General features: G+C 43.1%; 1 protein-coding gene across 2 annotated transcripts; it reads left to right on the top strand.

The window, feature by feature from the left end:
• Positions 1-258: 258 nt before the first annotated feature.
• Positions 259-19,039, top strand: LOC141098940 (G2/mitotic-specific cyclin-B2-like). Of its 2 annotated transcripts, none has more exons than XM_073586960.1 (9): positions 259-336; positions 4,028-4,156; positions 4,291-4,389; positions 5,186-5,350; positions 7,053-7,211; positions 12,652-12,888; positions 15,926-16,066; positions 18,165-18,275; positions 18,780-19,039. In XM_073586960.1, the coding sequence occupies exons 1-9, from the start codon at positions 316-318 to the stop codon at positions 18,888-18,890; spliced, it is 1,173 nt and encodes a 390-aa protein (XP_073443061.1). In that variant the 5' UTR covers positions 259-315; the 3' UTR covers positions 18,891-19,039. The 2 variants fall into 2 exon arrangements, with proteins under 2 accessions (XP_073443061.1, XP_073443060.1); XM_073586959.1 differs by lacking the exon at positions 259-336 and adding an exon at positions 396-422.
• Positions 19,040-19,439: the final 400 nt, after the last annotated feature.

The following is a 19,439-nucleotide window of genomic DNA, read 5'->3' as shown; positions in this document are numbered from 1 at the left end:
CTTTCCTAAGTGAGGAAATCCCAAGTAATTATGGCAGGAAAGAGGGACTAAAAATGGAATATAATTATGGAAAAAAAAAATCGATACATAGACACTGCACATGCAATTACATTATTAATAATTGTCAAAGTAACCTATGAAGCACACAATATAAAAAAAATGTGCTGGAATGCTAGTCCAAAACAAGCAACACATTTTTCAGTACCAATGGGGTTAAATGGTTTCCACCCTTATAAAGGTTTGTAGCCAATAGGATTTTGTCTTGATACAAATAGGGGGTTTGTAATAAGGTTTGGCAGTGGCTGCTTAGTAGTAATGGCTGCATGGAGTACTGTGGTGAGTTGGAAATGGAACATTTATCCTAAGATGCTGGGATTCCCAGAGTGAATTAGATGCTGTTTTCCAAAGATATGACTTTTATGGTTAATATTCCAAACGTGTTGCTCATTCCCACCCCCCCATTGATATTAGCATAAAAATAAACTATAAGGTTGCCATGTTAAAGGGTAACCCAGTTTTATAAGACCATAATTGTAGTGCTGGATTTTGCAGTATAACTATATATATTTTTTTCTATCACTATTAGTGATTTCTGCCCATATCCTGCAGTACTGACCATCAGAAGACTGCGTTGTGGGCTATAATGGAATCCGCAGCGTCCTACTGCCCTCAGGTTGGGAGGGAGCGCTGTGAAATTCTATGATGCTGTTCACACACTGAAGATGGTATTCTGGCAGCAGGAAGAGGACACTGCATATGTTACAGTAGCCTACGCGGTGCATACTTTGGGTGGTCCGTACTGTGGGTTATAAGTAGAAATTGTTAATAGATTTAGAAAAACTATACTACGCAGTCCTGCATCATATTTTCTCTGGAAAACTGTAGGTATGCATTAACTGTATAATATGGTTGTGGGCTTTTTTTTTTTTTTTTTTCCCTGAAATTGGTGATCCTTGCAAAGGTTGTTACTCTTGATGAGTGAACGTGGTAGGATAAGGTGTAATCTGAGCATGCTCGGGTGCTAAATGAGTGACTATCTATGGTATGCTTGAATACTATGTCTGAGTCCCTGCGGCTTCATGTCTCACGGCTGTGCTACAGCTGCTATATGTGCAGGGACTGCTTGTTAGGTAATCCCTGCCTGTGTTGTGACGGTCAAACAGCCGTGGGGAATCGAACATATTATTCAAGCACGCCGTAGACACTCGTTTAGCACCCAAGCATGCCCAGATAACACTTTATACTACCATGTTCTCTCAGTAGTTGTTACTCTGGGGCCCGGCCTGGACGACATTTGTAATAATTGGGCTGGAGATGTGCCTGGCTCTGTATGCTTGTCTGTGTTCAGGAGCTGCCTGACTTTCCATACACTACTGGAATATAAAGGTACAATTCCTTTTGCACTAGATTTGTTCTGTGTCATCCATCTTATGCACATGTACTGGAAACAGTCATAAGGTCTTAGATTGGTTTCAGATGGCGGTACAAATCCCAGGCCAGTTGTATCTGCAAGTTTATGGCTGTGATTGCATCCCTGTGTCACTCTCGGTGCTTGTCCACGTATTAGACAAGTATAAGCGCTGCCTGCCTTTTACATGCATCATCCGGTATGCAAATAGGACCAAGGTAGTGAGGTGTGAGTGTGTGTGTGTGTTTCTCTTCTTTTTTGGCTGGGATAGTGTGTCTGTGTGTTTATTCCCCACCCTACCAGCGTTACATAAAGTAATATTAACAAACATAATTTTGCCACACATTTAGAGAATAGAGACATTCAACCCTCCTACCCTTTATCAGCAACCAGTGTTGGATTGTAAATCATAGACTTGCATTGTACTGGACACTGTCTGCAGAACTGCTGTGGATCCGCAGAGGCCAAATCTGCAGCAGAATCTGCAGCGTGTGCACATACCCTTATACCATCTTAGGCTGTGTGCACACGTTGCAGATTCTGCTGTGGAATTTTCCCCGCAGATTTTGCTAAATCTGCAGGTAAAATGCGGTTGTGGGAAGAAGAGATAAGGGGGAGTAGAGAAGGAGATCTTGAGAGAATCGAAGGTTGTGTGCGGGTAGGTATCGGGAGTCCATGTCACAGATGTATGGAGGAGACAGGTTGTGGATGGCTTTAAGATCCCTTTAAGAGAGACTGGGGTCAGAACCAGAGTGCTGAGTGGATTTGTCCTGACTTCCATACAGGAGATCCCTTTAAGAGAGCCTAGGGTCAGTACCAGAGCATTTGAAGGCAATTGCCCTGACTTCCATACCGGGGATCCCTTTAAGAGAGGCCTGGGGTCAGAACCAAACCGTTGGATGGATTTGCCTTGACTTCCATACCAATGATCCCTTTAACAGAACCCTGGGGTCAGAATCGGAGCGCTAAGGGATTTGCCCTCACCTCCGTACCGGAGATCCCTTTAGAATCATAGAATTGTAGAGTTGCAAGGGACCTCCTGGGCCATCTGGTTCAACCCCTTGCTCAAAGCAGGATTCGCTAAATCATCCCAGACAGATGTCTGTCCAGCCTCTGTTTGAAGACTTCTATTGAAGGAGACCTCACCACCTCTCGTGGCAGCCTGTTCCACTCATTGATCACTCTAACTGTCAAAGTTTTTTCTAATATCTAATCTGTGTCTCCTCCCATTCAGTTTCATTCCATTGCTTCTAGTCTTTACTGGTGCAAATGAGAATAAAGATGATCATTCTACAATGTGACAGCCCTTGAGATATTTGTAGACAGCTATTAAGTTTTCTCTGTCTTCTCTTTTGCAAGCTAAACATTCCCAAATCCTGCAACCTTTCCTCATAAGACAGGGTTTGCAGACCGGTCATCATTCTGGTCGCTCTTTTCTGAACTTGCTCCAGTTTGTTGATGTGTTTTTTTTTTTATTTTATTTTTTTTTTTTTTATTTATTTATTTATTTTTTTTTTTTTATTTATTTATTTTTTATGTGGCACCCAAAACTGGACACAATATTCCAGATGAGGTCTGACCAAAGAGGAGTAGAGGGCACTAATGACTTCACGTGATCTAGACTGTATGCTTCTGTTAATACATCCTAGAATTGCATTTGCTGCTGCATCACATTGTTGACTCATATTCAGTCTCTAATCTATTAGTATACCCAAGTCTTTTTCACATGTGCTGTTGTTTAGCCCTTTTCCTCCCATTCTGTATATGCTCTTTTAACTTTTATTGCCCAGATGTAGTACTTTGCATTTTTCCCTGTTAAAAATTATTCTGTTAGTTGCTGCCCACTGCTCCAGTTTATTTATCTTTTTGAATCCCCTCTCTCTTCTCTAGTATTAGCTATCCCTCCTAGCTTTGTGTCATCTGCAAATTTAATCAGTTTACCCTCAATTCCTTCATCTAAATCGTTGATAAAGATGTTGAACAATACAGGGCCCAGGACAGAGCCCTCTGGTACCCCACTTGAGACATTCTTCCAACTGGATGTGCAGCCATTTACGACCACTCTTTGGGTCCGATCACTAAGCCAGTTTTGAATTAACCAAACAGTTGCCTTGTCCATTCCATACTTTATTCATTTTTTCAATAAGGATTGTGTGAGATACTTTGTCAAATGCTTTGCTGAAGTCAAGATATACTATATCTACAGCATTTCCCTGATCCACCCAATCAGTGATTCTGAGACAAGATGTGCCTCTGGGATGGAGGAAGTGTGATGGGTATATAGGCACGGGGGGGGGTGATTAATTTCTCTCATGTGCTCTCTGCTCCTTTCTGGGGGGCAGACAATGGCTGGGAGCTTATGTTCCCAGGGATGCTAGATTTCTCCCACCTGGTCAGTGTCTGCTGAGGTTTTGTCGTGGAGTGAGAAAACTGTTGCTCATAGCAACCAATCACAGCTCTGCTTCTTTTAAACAGCTCTGGTGAAATGAAAGATGCTTCATTGTTGGACACTGAGATCCCTTCTTTTCACTGCAGAAACCGTGCACACAACCATTGATGACTAAACTGAAATTAGTCACCCAACTATGGATATACCTGAATTTTTCGATCTAATTTCAGCTCTGGGAAGCGGACAACCCTTTAGCAGACGGGATAAACATGATGAAAGACAGATTCTGCAGCCAGAGACCTCCTCTCGAAGAAATCCGCAATGGGGCAATGATTCCACCAAGCAAAGCAATAGCTGCGGTGTGAAATAAATGTTTGTTTCTCTGTGAGGCCACCCCACCAGCCTCCTTCCCTTTGTCTCATGTGGTGTGTGTGTGTGTGTGTGTCTTTTTCTTTTTTTTTTATTACAAATACATATATAATTTTTTATATAGAACTGTAAGATGTCTAAACCCGTCAAAGTCATAAAGCAAGAAGCCTCTGAAAGAAATGCGCTAAACAAAGTATTATGGACAGCGAAGACTATGTTTCAGGTAATTTTTTGTTTTCTAGTTATAGCATTTTACTAATTTGTTGGGTGATCGCTCCGAATATCAGAAAACAAGCCTTCGCAGGAAAAACTCCTTCCAGATAATCGTGCAGTGGGTATACATGCTAAGGGCTTTCCATTGGAAGTTAAAGTGGCTTTCCTGACAAAGGAGAGCAGGGTAAAAAAAACCCCACTCTTCTAATACACAGATCACATGTTCATATGAGTGGGACAATATCTGTAATCTGCCATGTGATTATAGTCTAAAGGAATAAATTTGCATGGCTTATTTCTTGCCTACGGAGAAATGCAAGAAACTTTTCTAAACATGAATATCTATATACTGTGACTAGTCCATTCTGTTTGCTGCATCATGACTATTACGCCAGTTGCACAGTTCAGATCTGCGAATATTTTCTCATGCCGACTGGTCATGAGCACAATTGCAGCACCCTGTGATTGCATCTGAGAATCGCGCTTACCTATACGAGTCTATGGGTGCATGTGAAACCACATCAGACTGAACTCAGATGTCATCCCGGTGCAGAGCAATTCCTGAAGACACTGGCAATGGAGGAGATGGAGAAATTACTTTCTCTGTCTCCTCAGTACTTGTGCTGCGATTCCCTCATGTGAGAGGTTCGGATCACAGTACCCTGACGTCGGCTCGCAGCAGAATTTGAGCCGAGTGTCATTAGCGTATCACATCCGATGCTTTTGCAATGTATGCTGTAAACTAATATGACCCCGGCCTCACTTTGCTGTTCTCCAGTATAAATGTGCCTAACTTTCTTTTGAAGGTTCCTCTAAACTTCGATGTAAAAATGAAGGATGAAGATGGCCTCTGCCAAGCATTTTCTGAGATTCTCAATCATGTGGAAGATATTGATGCTGAAGACTCTGACAATCCACAGATGTGCAGTGACTATGTACAAGACATTTATGCCTACTTGAAAGAACTGGAGGTTTGTGGTGTGTGCGTGTATGGGTTTTTTTTTTTTTTTGCACAATAGGAATATTTTAGCCAGAATAAGCAATTCACATTACAAAACTCTTGGGGGTGGGGGGAACACAACCAACCAACCTGCTTGTTAATGAAAATACTTTCGGTGTTCTCAATAATTGAGGATTTGTCAACTCAAATGCAGGGTTAGCTGGTGGCCAGTCTCTGACCACCTCTGACTGCACCAGTCAGTCTCTTGGGCAAGAAGTGCAGTGCTTATGAGCTCTTTCTTTAGAACTTGCAGGTGCTGCTCTAACGCTTGCCGGACTACAGGATCCAGCACGCTTCAGGGCTACTGCGTTTTTCCAGAGCCTCCTCTGCTTGCAGTAACTGAGACTGCACAGATCAGTCCAGTGGCGTGACTGACAACGTCCTTGGTCTGAACTGTCAATCAAGCAGGAATGACCTTGCAGGAAGCTATGATAGGTGGCTTTTGACAACTCCCTTTAGTCCGCTATGGGGCTGTTTCTGATGTCTGTGCAAATCGGACTAAGCACAGACTGCAATGCACAGAATGGCGGTAGATTTCCTGACCCAAGCGTGACTGCTTCATATATGTGTGTATGAGGACCTGCTGCTCGGTTTAGCTCTTCTGTGCTCAGACTAACTTGCATGGACGTCTGATACAGCCCATATAATGTGAACTAAACTTAGCTGCATTTTATTAATTTATTTCTGTTTGTGTGGTTTTTTTTTTTTTTTGTTTTGTTCCCTCTCCATGCCTGAGCAGCCAAAATCCTCGTTTTATAAGGCTATGTGCACACGTCCGGAATTCCCGTAGAAATTTCTGCGGCAATTCCGCAACTCTGTCGCGGGAAGTACGTGAGAATTCCGCATACATAATTCCCGCAAAAAACTAGCGTTTTGCAAGCGTAATTAGCTTTCAGAATGCTAGCGTTTTCCAAGTGATCTGTAGCATCGCTTGGAAAACTGATAGGTTGGTCACACTTGTCAAACATAAAAAAATAACGAGACCGCTACATCACCAAAGGTCATTGTCGCAAGGCATCACTGGGAGCATCGCTGAGACCTGGTAACGCTGCGGGGGCCGCCGGAAGGTGAGAATATCACGTTTTTTTAACAGGGATATGGTACCCAGAGCCTGGAGGAGAATCTCCTCTCCTCCAGACCATGGGTACCATCCGCACATTTTCCGCTTTCTTTGCGCATGGTGTGCATAGCCACATGCGGAAAGTAAGCAGAACAATGCATTCTTATGTGTGCGGAATTCCCGCGATTCCGCAAAAAAAAAAGCGCATGATGCGTATTTTTCCGCGATGTGATTCCGCTACGGAAAAATATACAGCGTTGGCACAGCATGTGCGGAATGCAATTGAATTCAATGGGTTGCTTTATTTAATGCGTTTTTGCGGCGAAAAAAGCACATAAAATCCTCAGGAATTCCGGACGTGTGCACATAGCCTTAATGCTGCAATGACAAGATCCAGTGGAGAGGGGGGTGATTTCTTAAATTGAGCCCACCAATGCTTGGTATACAGTTAGTTTAAATTAGCACATCTCTTAGACCTCCTTTATCATTCAGCAGGAGCCGTTGGTTGTCCCATATATATGGTCCAATTCTTAACTATTTACTCTCTATTCTTATTGATAAATCTGTGCAGAAAGAATCCTACAACTTACCATATCTTATCTTGCAAATTAAGGTCAAGCAGTCTGTGCGTCCACACTACCTGCAAGGAATGGAGGTGAATGAACGTATGAGAGCCCTCCTGGTAGACTGGTTAATGCAAGTTCACTCCAAATTCCACCTAATCCAAGAGACGCTCTACATGGCTGTGGCAACTATGGATCGCTTCCTACAAGTAGGATTCTTTATTTTACCCTTTGCCATGACAGCACCCACTGGAGGTATCGGATCCGCCCCATCTGGAACAGGAAACCCTACAGAAAGATAAAAGGGGGCGGTCCGCCTCTCCTCCTCTGTCTTGGTTTCCTGTTCCCAGGGAACCTCACGACGATCCTTCAGAAAGAACATACCTGGGCTAGATGCATGCCGCCTGCGCAGTGTCCTTGAGAACGGCAGGGGCTGCGGTCCGGAAGCGGCATCGGGGGAGACTCCGTTAGACGGCTCCCCCCTCGTCTGACAGCTGGAGGTGATGACCGTGTCTGGGAGGGGCCGCCCGGTCTCACCTAGGAGCGTGCCAGGGGGCACCAAGTGGGAGCCGCCGCTGCGGACGGTGAGTGCGACAGTGGCGCGAAGGAAGGGGGGGAAAAAAAAAAAAAGTTAAGCGGCGGCAGCGTGGGGAGAGGCGCGGGCTGCTTACAAAAGCGGCAGCGCGGTAGCCGGCTGGCGCAAAGGCTCCTATGCCCCGGAAGTAATGAGTGACCTTCCGGGGCAGAATGGCTGAGCAGCGCGAAGGCCCGGGGAGGAGGAGCGACTTCCGGGACGCGGGGGGGGGGGGGGGAAAGAGAGATCTATTTAAACAGGCGCCGCAGTTCAGCGGCAGGAAGCCATGTCGTCCCCAGCGGAAGTGCACGCTCCAGCAGGAGACTCTGCAGGGGGCAGCTCCTCCAGGGACCGCACTAACAGGACAGACAACACCACCAGGAGCGAGGTGGGATAGTCAAGGCCTAGGACAGGATCTCAGCCATCCAATCCAGTAAGAAATGCTTCACTGGGTGAGTGTGCAATATATATACTCTGCCTATTAAGCTGACCTCTCCTCTCTCTCTCTCTCTCTCTCTCTCTCTCTCTCTCTCTCTCTCTCTCTCTCTCCCCCCCCCCCCCCCTCCCTTCGCTCGCCATGTCTCCCCTCTCCCAGGCGAAGAAAAAACAAAAATTCAAACACAAGGAATGCGCTTTATGCGCGGAGCCTCTCCCTGACTCCTACCCCAAAAAGCTCTGTAAACAATACACCAGAGAGCCCAGACAAGAGTCGGCAGTATCGTCAAAGGACATCCGGGCCATAATTAGGGAGGGAATACAGGCTATTACCCGTGCCAGTACTCCCTCAGAAACTAGGAGCAAAAGACAAGTAACCCTCAGTTCAGAATCGGAGCAAGAGCAGGGGGAGATTTCTGATTCCTCACTCACGTCATCCTCATCAGACATTGAGGGACGTTCATGTTTTCCCCTAGATAGTGTGGATAACTTGGTCAAGTCCGTGAGGAACACTATGGGGTGTGAGGAGACAAAGGGTGTCCAAACCGCACAAGAAATAATGTTTGCGGAAAGGGAGAGCGTTTCCGGTAATACCGGCAGTTAAGGCCCTAATAAAAAGAGTGGGAAAAACACGATCAAAGAAGTTTTCTCCCATCGGCCTCAAAAAGGAAGTATCCATTTAGCGATGATGAGCTGTTAAAATGGACCAAAGTGCCAAAGGTTGATGCTGTTGTAGCCTCTACCTCAAAGCAGTCTACTATTCCGGTAGAGGACGCAGGCTTATTGGCGGACCCACTAGACCGTAAAGTGGAGTTATCATTAAAAAGGTCTTGGGAGTCTACCACAGGCATTTTTAAGCCAGCAGTAGCCAGCATATGCACCACCAGATCTATGCTCGTATGGTTGGACCAATTGGATCAACAAATTGAGCAGAAGGTGTCTAGGGAAAAACTTCGGGCCGCTATTCCATTAATTAGAGGGGCGGCAGCCTTCATGGCCGATGCATCGGCAGACACTCTGCGGTTGGCAGCGAGATCGGCTGGTCTTGTAAACAATGCCAGGCGGGCACTATGGATGAAGAGCTGGAAGGGAGACGCGCAATCGAAATCTAAGATTTGCGCAACCCCGTGCGAGGGAGAACCTTTAAAAAGCGACCATTTGGAAGAAGGAGACAAGCGGATAGATCAAATAGATGGCCCACAAAGGAAGAAAAGCAGAAGGGTAGCATGTTTAAGGGTTCAGCATTCCGAAAGGAAAATAAATACTGAACAATCAGTCCCCCGAGTAGGGGGTAGACTAAAATTTTTTTCTTCAAAATGGGAACATATAACTTCGAGTCCATGGATTCTAAGTATCATTAAAGAGGGAATGAAAATAGAATTCCTTCAAATCCCTTATGATTTCTTTATCATAACCCGCCTTAACTCTATAGTTCAACAAGAGGCCCTCGAAGTAGAAATTCGGAGCCTACTATCCAAGGGGGTTTTAGTAGAGGTCCCAGAGGGACAGGAAGGTAGAGGGTTCTACTCTCATTTATTTTTCATTTCCAAACCAGATGGTGCGTTTAGGACAATTTATAAATTTAAGGAAGCTTAATACGTTTATAAAAAATTATAAGTTTAAAATGGAATCAATCAGGTCTACCATAAAGCTTCTATTTCCGGATTGTGTAATGGCGGGGATTGACTTGAAGGATGCTTACTATTATATTCCTATTCATGATAGATACCAAAGGTACCTAAGAGTCGCGGTGGTATTCGAAGGCAAGATCCGTAATTTCCAGTATATGGCAATGCCTTTCGGCCTATCTACGGCACCGAGAATCTTCACCAAAGTGATGGCAAAGGTGATAGCCTATCTCCGTCAGAAAGACACTCTAATCGTACCTTACCTAGATGACTTCCTGGGAACTCGGTCACCCAATGTGCGAGACGTGTGGCTGACGCAATCTCATCTTTGCAGGATCTAGGCTGGATCATCAACTTCCAGAAGTCCAGACTCGTCCCGCATTCCATTTAGATGTTCTTAGGGTTCCAGTTAGACTCCACAACCCAGAGATGTCTACTCCCTCAGATAAAGATTACACTCATAAAAGAGAAGGTGAAGGCAGCCATAAGAAGACCACGCATGTCTCTGAGAGGGCCAATGTCGCTATTGGGGTCGCTCAATTCTTGCACCCCGGCAGTCCGGTGGGCCCAGTATCATACCCGCACACTGCAGCATCAAATCCTCCAAGAGGATAGGCGACATGGCGGTCACCTCGAGAGCAAGATAACCTTGTCACAGGAAGTCTTGGCTTCTCTAGAATGGTGGCGAAATGATGACCATCTGTCCTCAGGAGTTCCACGACACTAGTCCCCACGGCTGGGGAGCCCATATGGAGAATAGCTTTTGTCAAGGAAGGTGGAATAGAGAGGAAAGGGGCTACTCGTCTAATTTAAAGGAATTAACGGCGGTATATTATGCTCTACACCATTTTCTTTCACAGCTCCAACAGAAGCATGTCAGGATCTTGTCGGACAACACCACTACAGTGGTCTACATAAACAGACAGGGAGGTACTCTATCAAAGACGCTGATGTCTTCTGCGGCAAAAACCTTAAATTTAGCCGAAAAATTATTTGTTGTCCATCTCGTCCCTTCATATCAGGGGGGAGAACAACCAAGAGGAAGATTTCTTAGGCCGACACACCCTTCGGCAAGGGGAGTGGTGCCTCAGTTGCTGAATCTTCAAGGACCTAGTAGCTCTATGGGGGTGACCTCAGGTGGACCTTTTTGCCACGAAAGAGAACAGACAGATAAAGGTGTTTGCTTCCCTGTCTCCGTCAGATCATCCAGACATACTGGATGCCCTCCAGGCTTCATGGAAATTCATTCTGGCATATGCCTTTTCTCCGATAATTCTCCTACCACAGGTCATTCGGAAAATCAGAGGACAGGGCGAGAGTAATTTTGATAGCACCATTCTGGCCCAAGAGACCGTGGTTCTCATGGCTACGAATCATGTCGGTAACAGATCCTTGGGTACCCCCTTCAATTCCCAACCTACTCTCCCAAGGCCCTCTTTTTCCTCCCCCAAGTGGACAGCTTACACTTGACGGCATGGAATTTGAAAGGCAGCTACTAAGATCAAGAGGGTTTTCAGAAACACTAATTGCTATGCTACTACAAAGCAGGAGGCGGTCCACTACCCAGATTTATACAAGGATATGGAAAAAATTCCTGCAGTTCCATACAGCGCCCCATACTACAGAAGTTCCGATAGTTCCTATCTTGGAATTTCTACAGAAAGGGAAGGACTTGGGCCTGGCAGTAAACACACAAAGTCCAAGTGTCCGCATTAGGGGCACTGTACGGCCATAATATAGCAGGAAATAAGTGGATCTCACTATTTATTACAGCTTGCGAACGGATAGCTCCGGTTCACATACCTGCAATCCCTGCATGGGACTTAAATCTGGTCTTAGACGCCCTGATGGAAGAACCCTTCGAGCCGATACACGATATCCTCGAAATGCTTGTCACTCAAGACGGCCCTCTTAGTAGCACTAACGTCTGCTAGGAGAGTGAGTGATATCCAAGCGCTATCCATAGACTCACCTTTTTTTCAGAATACCAGGATAGGTTAGTATTAAAACCAGACCCCTCATACCTGCCCAGGGTATCAACAAAGTTCCATAGATCCCAAGAGATACTTCTTCTGACCTTTTTTGGGATCCCCTCCACTCCAGAGGAGCAGAAATTCCACACCTTGGATGTTAGAAGAACTGTCCTAAAATATATTGAGGTCCAGGAGCTGGAGGCAGTGTAGGGCTCTGTTCATATCTTTTCAGGGCTGTAAAAAAAGGGTACGGAGTCACGAAGAGCACCATTTCCCGATGGATCAGGGATGCCATTCGCTTAGCCTACTCTGCGAAAAATGAAGATCCTCTGGAGAGCGTCAGAGCACACTCCACCAGAGCAATGGCAACCTCTTGGGCCGAGAAGGGAGACGTTCCAATTGAAACCATATGTAAGGCAGCAATTTGGTCAACCACCTTCTATAATCACTATAGACTCGACCTTTCATCAACTTCTGACCTAAGCTTTGGCAGGACTGTCCTTGGCATGGTGGTCCCACCCAGGTGATGGTCTCTGGAATCTCTCCAGTGGGTGCTGTCGTGGCGAAGGGTAAAAAGCCGGATTACTTACCGGTAATGCTCTTTTAAGGAGTCCACGACAGCACCTGCTCACTTCCCTCCCTGCTAACATATCAATAGTAAAGGTGTATCTACTAAAGATGAAAAAGTAAAGTTTAAGAGATGCAAATACATTGCCTAACCCTTGGCGGTCCTCCTGGTACTCTGAAATACAAAACTGAGGAGGAGAGGCAGACCGCCCCCTTTTATCTTTCTGTAGGGTTTCCTGTTCCAAATGGGGCGGATCCGATACCTCCAGTGGGTGCTGTCGTGGACTCATTAAAAGAGCATTACCGGTAAGTAATCCGGCTTATACGATGTCTACAACTTCATTTTGTTACTTTTGTCTGTTAGATATACTGAACACGGTTGTAATGGGTTGGTGAGAGACACTACTGCTTTCTGTACATCTTTGTTGGTTGGAGGGGAAAATGCATTTATTTTTAATAACTTTGTCTTAAGGTTCATCCCATCCAAAGGAATAAGCTCCAACTGGTGGGAGTATCATCACTCTTTGTGGCCTCAAAATATGAAGAAATGTATTATCCAGAGATTGCAGACTTTGTCTATATAACAGACAATGCCTATTCCAAGGCTGAGATTCGAGAAATGGAAAGAACGATACTCGATAAGCTGAGATTTGACCTGGGAAGGCCCTTACCGATTCACTTTCTTCGCAGAGCCACAAGGTGTTGCCGTGTATGTTGCTTCTTATGCGACTTTAAGGTTTTGCTGTCTCTTACACTCGGGCTACACGGTGACATGTCCTGTTACAGTGAGACTGTAGAGAACGTAGCAACATTGTATCTGGCCATTTCCTGTTATATGGGCTTGAGATTCATGGCTTGCTGAGTGCAAGACTATCGTGTCTTCAAAACACAGATGTAAAATAGCCACAAGTTTAAATTTGTGTTTTTTTTTCCACCAATTATCTGAAAATTGCTGTTGTGCAACAATTGTCGCCATGTTGCCACAGTCTTAATGTGGACGTAGCCAAGCAAATAATTCTCCCTTTGTTTTGGCGCAAACTCTATATTCGTTGTTCTGCTCCTGAGAGCACTGCGTGTGGTGGAGTGTGGGTTGTTGTGTTGTGTTTTTTTTTTTTTTTGTGAACAGATTAATATTTTAATTAAAATTCTGACTGCATTCCACAAATTACAGCTTCTGATAAATTTCTCATCAAAGGCCATAGTATACCCCGAGTCCTGACTATACACCGGGTTAAACCGGCCTAGGCTTGAATACACCCCGGGAATATTATGGCAGAGACCAGTGATGGCAAACCTTTTCAAGGCCAAGGGCCCAAACTGCAATGCAAAACCCACTCATTTATCGCAAAGTGCCAACATGGCAATTTAACCCGAATACTGAGGTTTTAAATTATAGCTTGCTAATGTACAGATTGCTATAGACTCTAGAAAAACCAAAGAGTTGTAAGCGCTTCACTACAAGCCTAAGATACTAGCCACCAATTGCAGTGTAAGTCTGTTCTTGAGAATGGAGAGGATTTGTAATCAAAAGTAAAATTGCAAAGTTTGTTTTTTTACAACTTCTGCAATTGTAACCCTTTATCATGAGAACAAACCCTTTAAGCCAGGGATTTCAAACTTCAGTACACTGAGGGCCATAGTTAAAAGCTTGGACAAAGTCACAGGCAAACCTTTTTGATATTTGTTGAAAACAGAAAAAAAATTCTACAATTAAGGAATTTTTTTTTTTTTTTTTTTCTTTATCAAATTGATTAACTTTTGGAATTATATTGGAATAATGTTACTTAAAAGCTGTAAAAAGCACATGGCCCAAGAATGATGGAAACCAAAGTGCTCCCAAACATAGTATGATGTATCCCCCCCCCCCCCCCCCATGACAGTATGATTCTCCAACTGCAATACCCACATATCTCTCCATACAGTATAATGGGCACAAAAAGTGCTCCATACAGTACAATGGCTCCACAAAGTCCTACCGACAGTGTAAAGGGCCCCACATAATGCTCCATACAGTATAATAGGGCTCTGCATTGCATTACATAAAGTATAATGGCTCCACATAGTGATCCATATAGTATAATGGGCCCCTCAGTCCCCCATTGCTCCATATGTTGCTCTATGCTGTGTAATGGCCCCACATGGTGCTCCATACAGTATAATGGCTATATGTAATTTTATCTACTCAACTCTGCCCATTCCAACGCTGATTTGGTCTCTTCATATCAGTCCTACCTGTGGACGTGTGCTCAATCTCCACAGCACTAGCACCGCCACCACCTTCCTCTGCCCTTGCACAGACTGATGGGAGGGCACGTGGCGTGATGGGACAATGTGCATGCGGCTATAGTGATGCAGATTGGTGGTGAGGAGATGGGGCACGTACCCACTCTGCCACCCATGCCATAGGTTTGCCTAAGCCAATGGTGGTTTCATACCCCCTCATGCCAGATTATACACCCGTGTGTGTCTGAGTATGATGGAAAGAGATCTGCACACTTTTCAACCAATCATGAACAGCGTGAGAAAACCAGTGAAGTGATGAGATCAAGTTACAATTGCATTCTAGGATAAAAACGCTTATCTTAACGAACAACAGTGCAATCTCAGATGTAACGACTGTTGTCCGTTACCAGTCACATTGTATTTATTGTAAGATCAATCATCATCATGTGATTAACACAAATACCTTCCCACTACGTGTAAATCTGTTTTAAGCTATTAAAGGAAAAAAAATCTCATTTACAAAGGCTCATAAAAGAAGTGTATAGTTTTGGCCTAGGATATTTTACACCCCCCAGGTATAGTTTGGCCTAGTTTATCCCCGGGTGTATGCTCTGGCCTGCGCCAACTATACCCGGGGTTAATTTGTCCTGTTACACAGGTTTTATAGAAATTATGACACTGTGCAAAATCAAAGTGTGTGTGGGGGCTCAATTTTAAAATACTGGCACAATACAGTGCTTAACAATGGCAGTGGTCATGTTTTGAGTGGCATGCAATCAGACTCCACTTCCAATGCTGGAGCAGTTCAAAATGGTTTGCATTGGACCCAGGAGGATGACCATTTGTCTTTTGGTAGTCCAAACTACTGTGCAAAACTTCACTTAGTCAGAACAACCCCTTTTAAATGAAGTTAGTGTTTGTGTGTTTTGCTCTCCTCACGCCTTGGTAGTATTTAAAAACAAAAAAGACGAAAAAAAATGCAGCCTGAAGCGAAGTTCACATGCATGTCTAACAAATTGTCCATCTTCATCCATAAAAAAACCCATTTGGCTATTTTTTTTTTTTTTTTTTTTTTTTTTTTTTATATATATTATTTATAAAATTAATGTATTAAAAAGACAATTCACAAGACCAAATACAGATTCCTATATTAAAGAAATGCAAAATATCTCTCATAATTGTGTGTGCTGTTTCCCCTTGGTCATTTGTACAGTGTTATTGGAGAATTCTGGTCCTAGTCCTGTCCGGTTTCTTAGCTGACAGAACTTGGCCCTATAATACACTTCTGAGCTTGGCTTTATTTACATATCAGCATTTGTATGCCAAACCCAGGACTAGTGTCAATCTGTCAATAAGTTTTTCTCTGTACGTTCCACTCCTGGCTGTTTCACTGACTCTGAATGTTTGGCATGGTGATGTATAAATCTCCACAGTCCCAGCTTCTCCTGGCAATGCCAGCCCTGGCAAAGATACCCCAGTTTTGTAATGTATTTTTACGATTTCTATATATGCTTTTCTTCTAGGCAGAGGCCGAGCATCACGTTCTTGCAAAATATTTTATGGAACTTACCTTGATAGACTATGACATGGTTCACTATCGGCCTTCCATCATAGCAGCAGCATCCCTGTGCTTGGCTCAAAAGGTTCTCAACTGGGGGACATGGGTATGTAGCCAGTATTTATTTTTTTACTTGTCTGCATATTCATAAATTCTAAACCCAGTGAAATCCCTAAACTTTGCAATTCCAGTAAACTGCTTTTGTGTTTCATCTAATTCTACAGACCTGTATTTTTCCATTGACTCCGAAATAACACTGCGCAACAAATTTCAGGGAAGTTCTTGCCCCCTGAGAAAATTTTATTGTATCTTATGGATCTTGATATGCTTAACACGAATATGTGCTCCAAAAGTCTTTATCGCGTAAAGTTTTTAAGAAACTACAGTTTATAATATACATTAGGACATCTGAGACACTACATACATGTGCATCGATGCCAGTAGCAAAAACAATTGTGCAAAAGTGTTTTGCAGATGACTTTTGTTTATAATCCATGTCATGTGCTTCTCGAATAAGATTCCTGCAATAGTCAGCCAGAATTGACGTACTCCACTTTCCCTTTTCTCCATCAGCGCAATGTCTTGGTGAAATCTTTCACCGTGTTCATTGCTAAAGGCACCAAGATTGTCTGGGGAAAAAAAAGTCCAAGTGAGAATGTAGAAAATGCATTTTTAGTGACATGTTGAATTTCATCAAATGATATACTGTGAGAATGTTGCAAAGTTCAGTGTCCTGCTGTTGCCAAGGAAGTTGAAGGTCACATCTTTAATGGCTCTCCATGCCACTTGTTCAGCACCTTGCAAAAGACCATCAAAGCTACTGTCATTTATTATATCTCTGATCTGTTGTCCACTAAAAATACCTTCTTTAATCTTTGCATCACTTATTCTTGGAAATTTGTCGCAAGTAAGGAAAGGCTTCCGATTCTTTGTTCATTGCTTTGACATAATTCTTTATAAGCCCAAGTTTAATATGCAAAGGAGGGAGAAATATCTTTGCTGCATCAACGAGAGGATTATGTTTAACATTCTTCTGTCCAGCAACCAGGTTTTCATGGAGTGGCCAGTCCTTACTGAAATGGTGCATTTCTCGTGCATGACTGTCCCACTCACAAATCAACAATGCAACATATGTTCCAATTATAACTTCTATTAATGTGGGTCAACAGTAACTTCATATTCTCATAGGTTTCTTTCATGTGTATGGTATGTTCAATAGGTATAGAAGGATAGATATTTAAGTTGTGTAGTAAAACCGCTTTCAGACTTAAACCTGACGAGTCAATGAACAGTCGTCATTCCTTTGGGTCATGTTCACATCCAAGAGCACCAAACAACCTCAAGACGTCATTGCAAATGGTTAAACTGTCGACATGGCTGAAAAAAAGATTAAGGTCGTCTTGACAACTGCAAAAAACAAACTCTTGTTCTTGGTAATAAGATTCCATTCTTGTAGCCTTGATCCCAATAATTCAGCCTGCATCTTTGACTATTTCAAATCTCTGACCAAGTCCGTCAGATCAGCTTGACTGAACAGATGAGGATTAGATGTAGAAGGCTCAAAGTCTGGGTCTGCAGCAGTTTTATTTTCCACTGACATTGTTAGTTCATCTTCGTCAGCCTCCATTGTCTATACTTTGGGCAACTTTGGAACACGAAGACTTTCATCGTGTGGCACTGGTCTTGTGGCTGAAGGAAGATTAGGATATTCTGTTGATTTCCTGTTCTTTGCTGAATATCCTGTTACATTTATAAGGCAGATGTAGCAATCTGTTACATGATCTCTCTGCTCTCTCTATATCTTTGGGACAGCGAACGGCATTGAAGGTTGTGAGCCATTCAGCCATGCTCTAAGTATGTCAGTATTGTCTTTTGATTCCTCCCTTGCCAAGGAGATGTGGTATGCTCCGTACATGGTCAGCCGAATGATTCAATGCGCAGAATTCGCATAAGTGCTTGCATATGTGTAGATATAGATGCAGTAGAATGTACTGTTTCAGAAAAAGTTCATATGACTTTTTAGAAAAATAACAGAATATTATGTTTTGTATCATTTCTCAAAAACCTTGTGATAGGAAAAATCTGAAGTCATTTCTGAAATCGGCGCACAAAAAATCTCAGGAAGACTCAAAATTGTCCGAGGGTCAAAACCTTGGTAACAGTGTAATTAACCATGTGACTGATCTTCTTTGCTTTCCTTACAGGATGCCACAGTCCAGCATCACACTGGCTACACTGAAGATAATCTGCTCCAGGTCATGCAGCACATAGCAAAGAATGTAGTAAAGGTCAATAACAATATGACAAAATATGTTGTAAGTATTTTCAATGAACTTTTGTAATAAGCTTATTTTAAGGCTGAAGTCACAATAGCGCCAAAAAAAAAAAAAATTTGGTTCCAAGTTGATTTAAAGAAGTAGGAAGAGTGACATGCGAGCACAAAGAGGGGTGTTTTTTTGTTTTTGTTTTTTTTTCTTTTTCTTCTCTCTAAGTACATGTCTGTAATGTTTATGGATGAGGAGTATGTTTTGCCCCCATCCCCCTCTACAACACAAAAAAAATTATAACTTTTCCTATCCTTTATGCGAAGTGGGAATGAAGAAAAAAAAATGACCACTCTTGCTAGGCAACATTGATGCTCCCCACTAGCTAAGAGTTGTCTCCATGCTGGCAGCAAGGATCAGCCTGCTGGAAATAACCAGCAATTTTTTTGTCTTTGGATGACTCTTCAGGGATGGTTTCAAAAGTTCTTCCATGTAGTTGGATCTTTTAGGCCTTTTATTCTTCCTATAACTTTTTTTAAATGTCTTATTTTTCAGTATGTTAAGAATAAATATGCCAGCCGAAAACTCAACCGGATCAGCACCATCTCTCAGCTCAACTCTAAAGTCTTATTGCGTCTTGCTGCTCCTCTTCTGCCACAGTTGTAGTAGGTTTATGGATGCAGCGTGTGCAGTTTTATTACAGCTCTTTGAATAGGTTGTAGCCATTTTTATATCTTTTATTTGTGTTGGATTATAATCTATGTGCATTAAATGTTCAGTATTAAAATAAAATATTTAAATTTATTAAAATTGGATCAGGAGCTGTGTATTTTCTACAAAATGAGTAATAACTGGATATGTGGTGGGTAATTAAAGGCAATCTGTCATGTACTAATCGTATCTTTTAAGTAGTACTTGGGTAGCCCTTTCAGTACATGTAAATTTTATTCTACCTCTTCTATATAATTTTTTTTTTTTTTCTCCTGCCATAGGCTTCTGTGACCTAATCCAGTCAGAGTGTGAGGATCGCCCGTGTGGAGATATGTCAGGGGCATTGCCGGGGTCAGAAAAGATCACATAACCCAGGCCCCCCCCCCCCCCCCAAAAAAAAAAGTCCTTCCACTTATTATTCCAATCTATCCTCTATCGTTCATCCCCCAGAGGTCAGTAATACTTAACTACACTGATGGGACATTACCACCATATCTAAACTAA

This window comes from Dendrobates tinctorius, unplaced genomic scaffold (genome assembly GCF_039654945.1).
Source record: "Dendrobates tinctorius isolate UK_male_01 unplaced genomic scaffold, ASM3965494v1 ptg000097l, whole genome shotgun sequence".
Lineage (NCBI taxonomy): Eukaryota > Metazoa > Chordata > Amphibia > Anura > Dendrobatidae > Dendrobates > Dendrobates tinctorius.
Note: the sequence above shows the minus strand (reverse complement) of the source record. Positions and strands in the feature narration are given on the sequence as shown.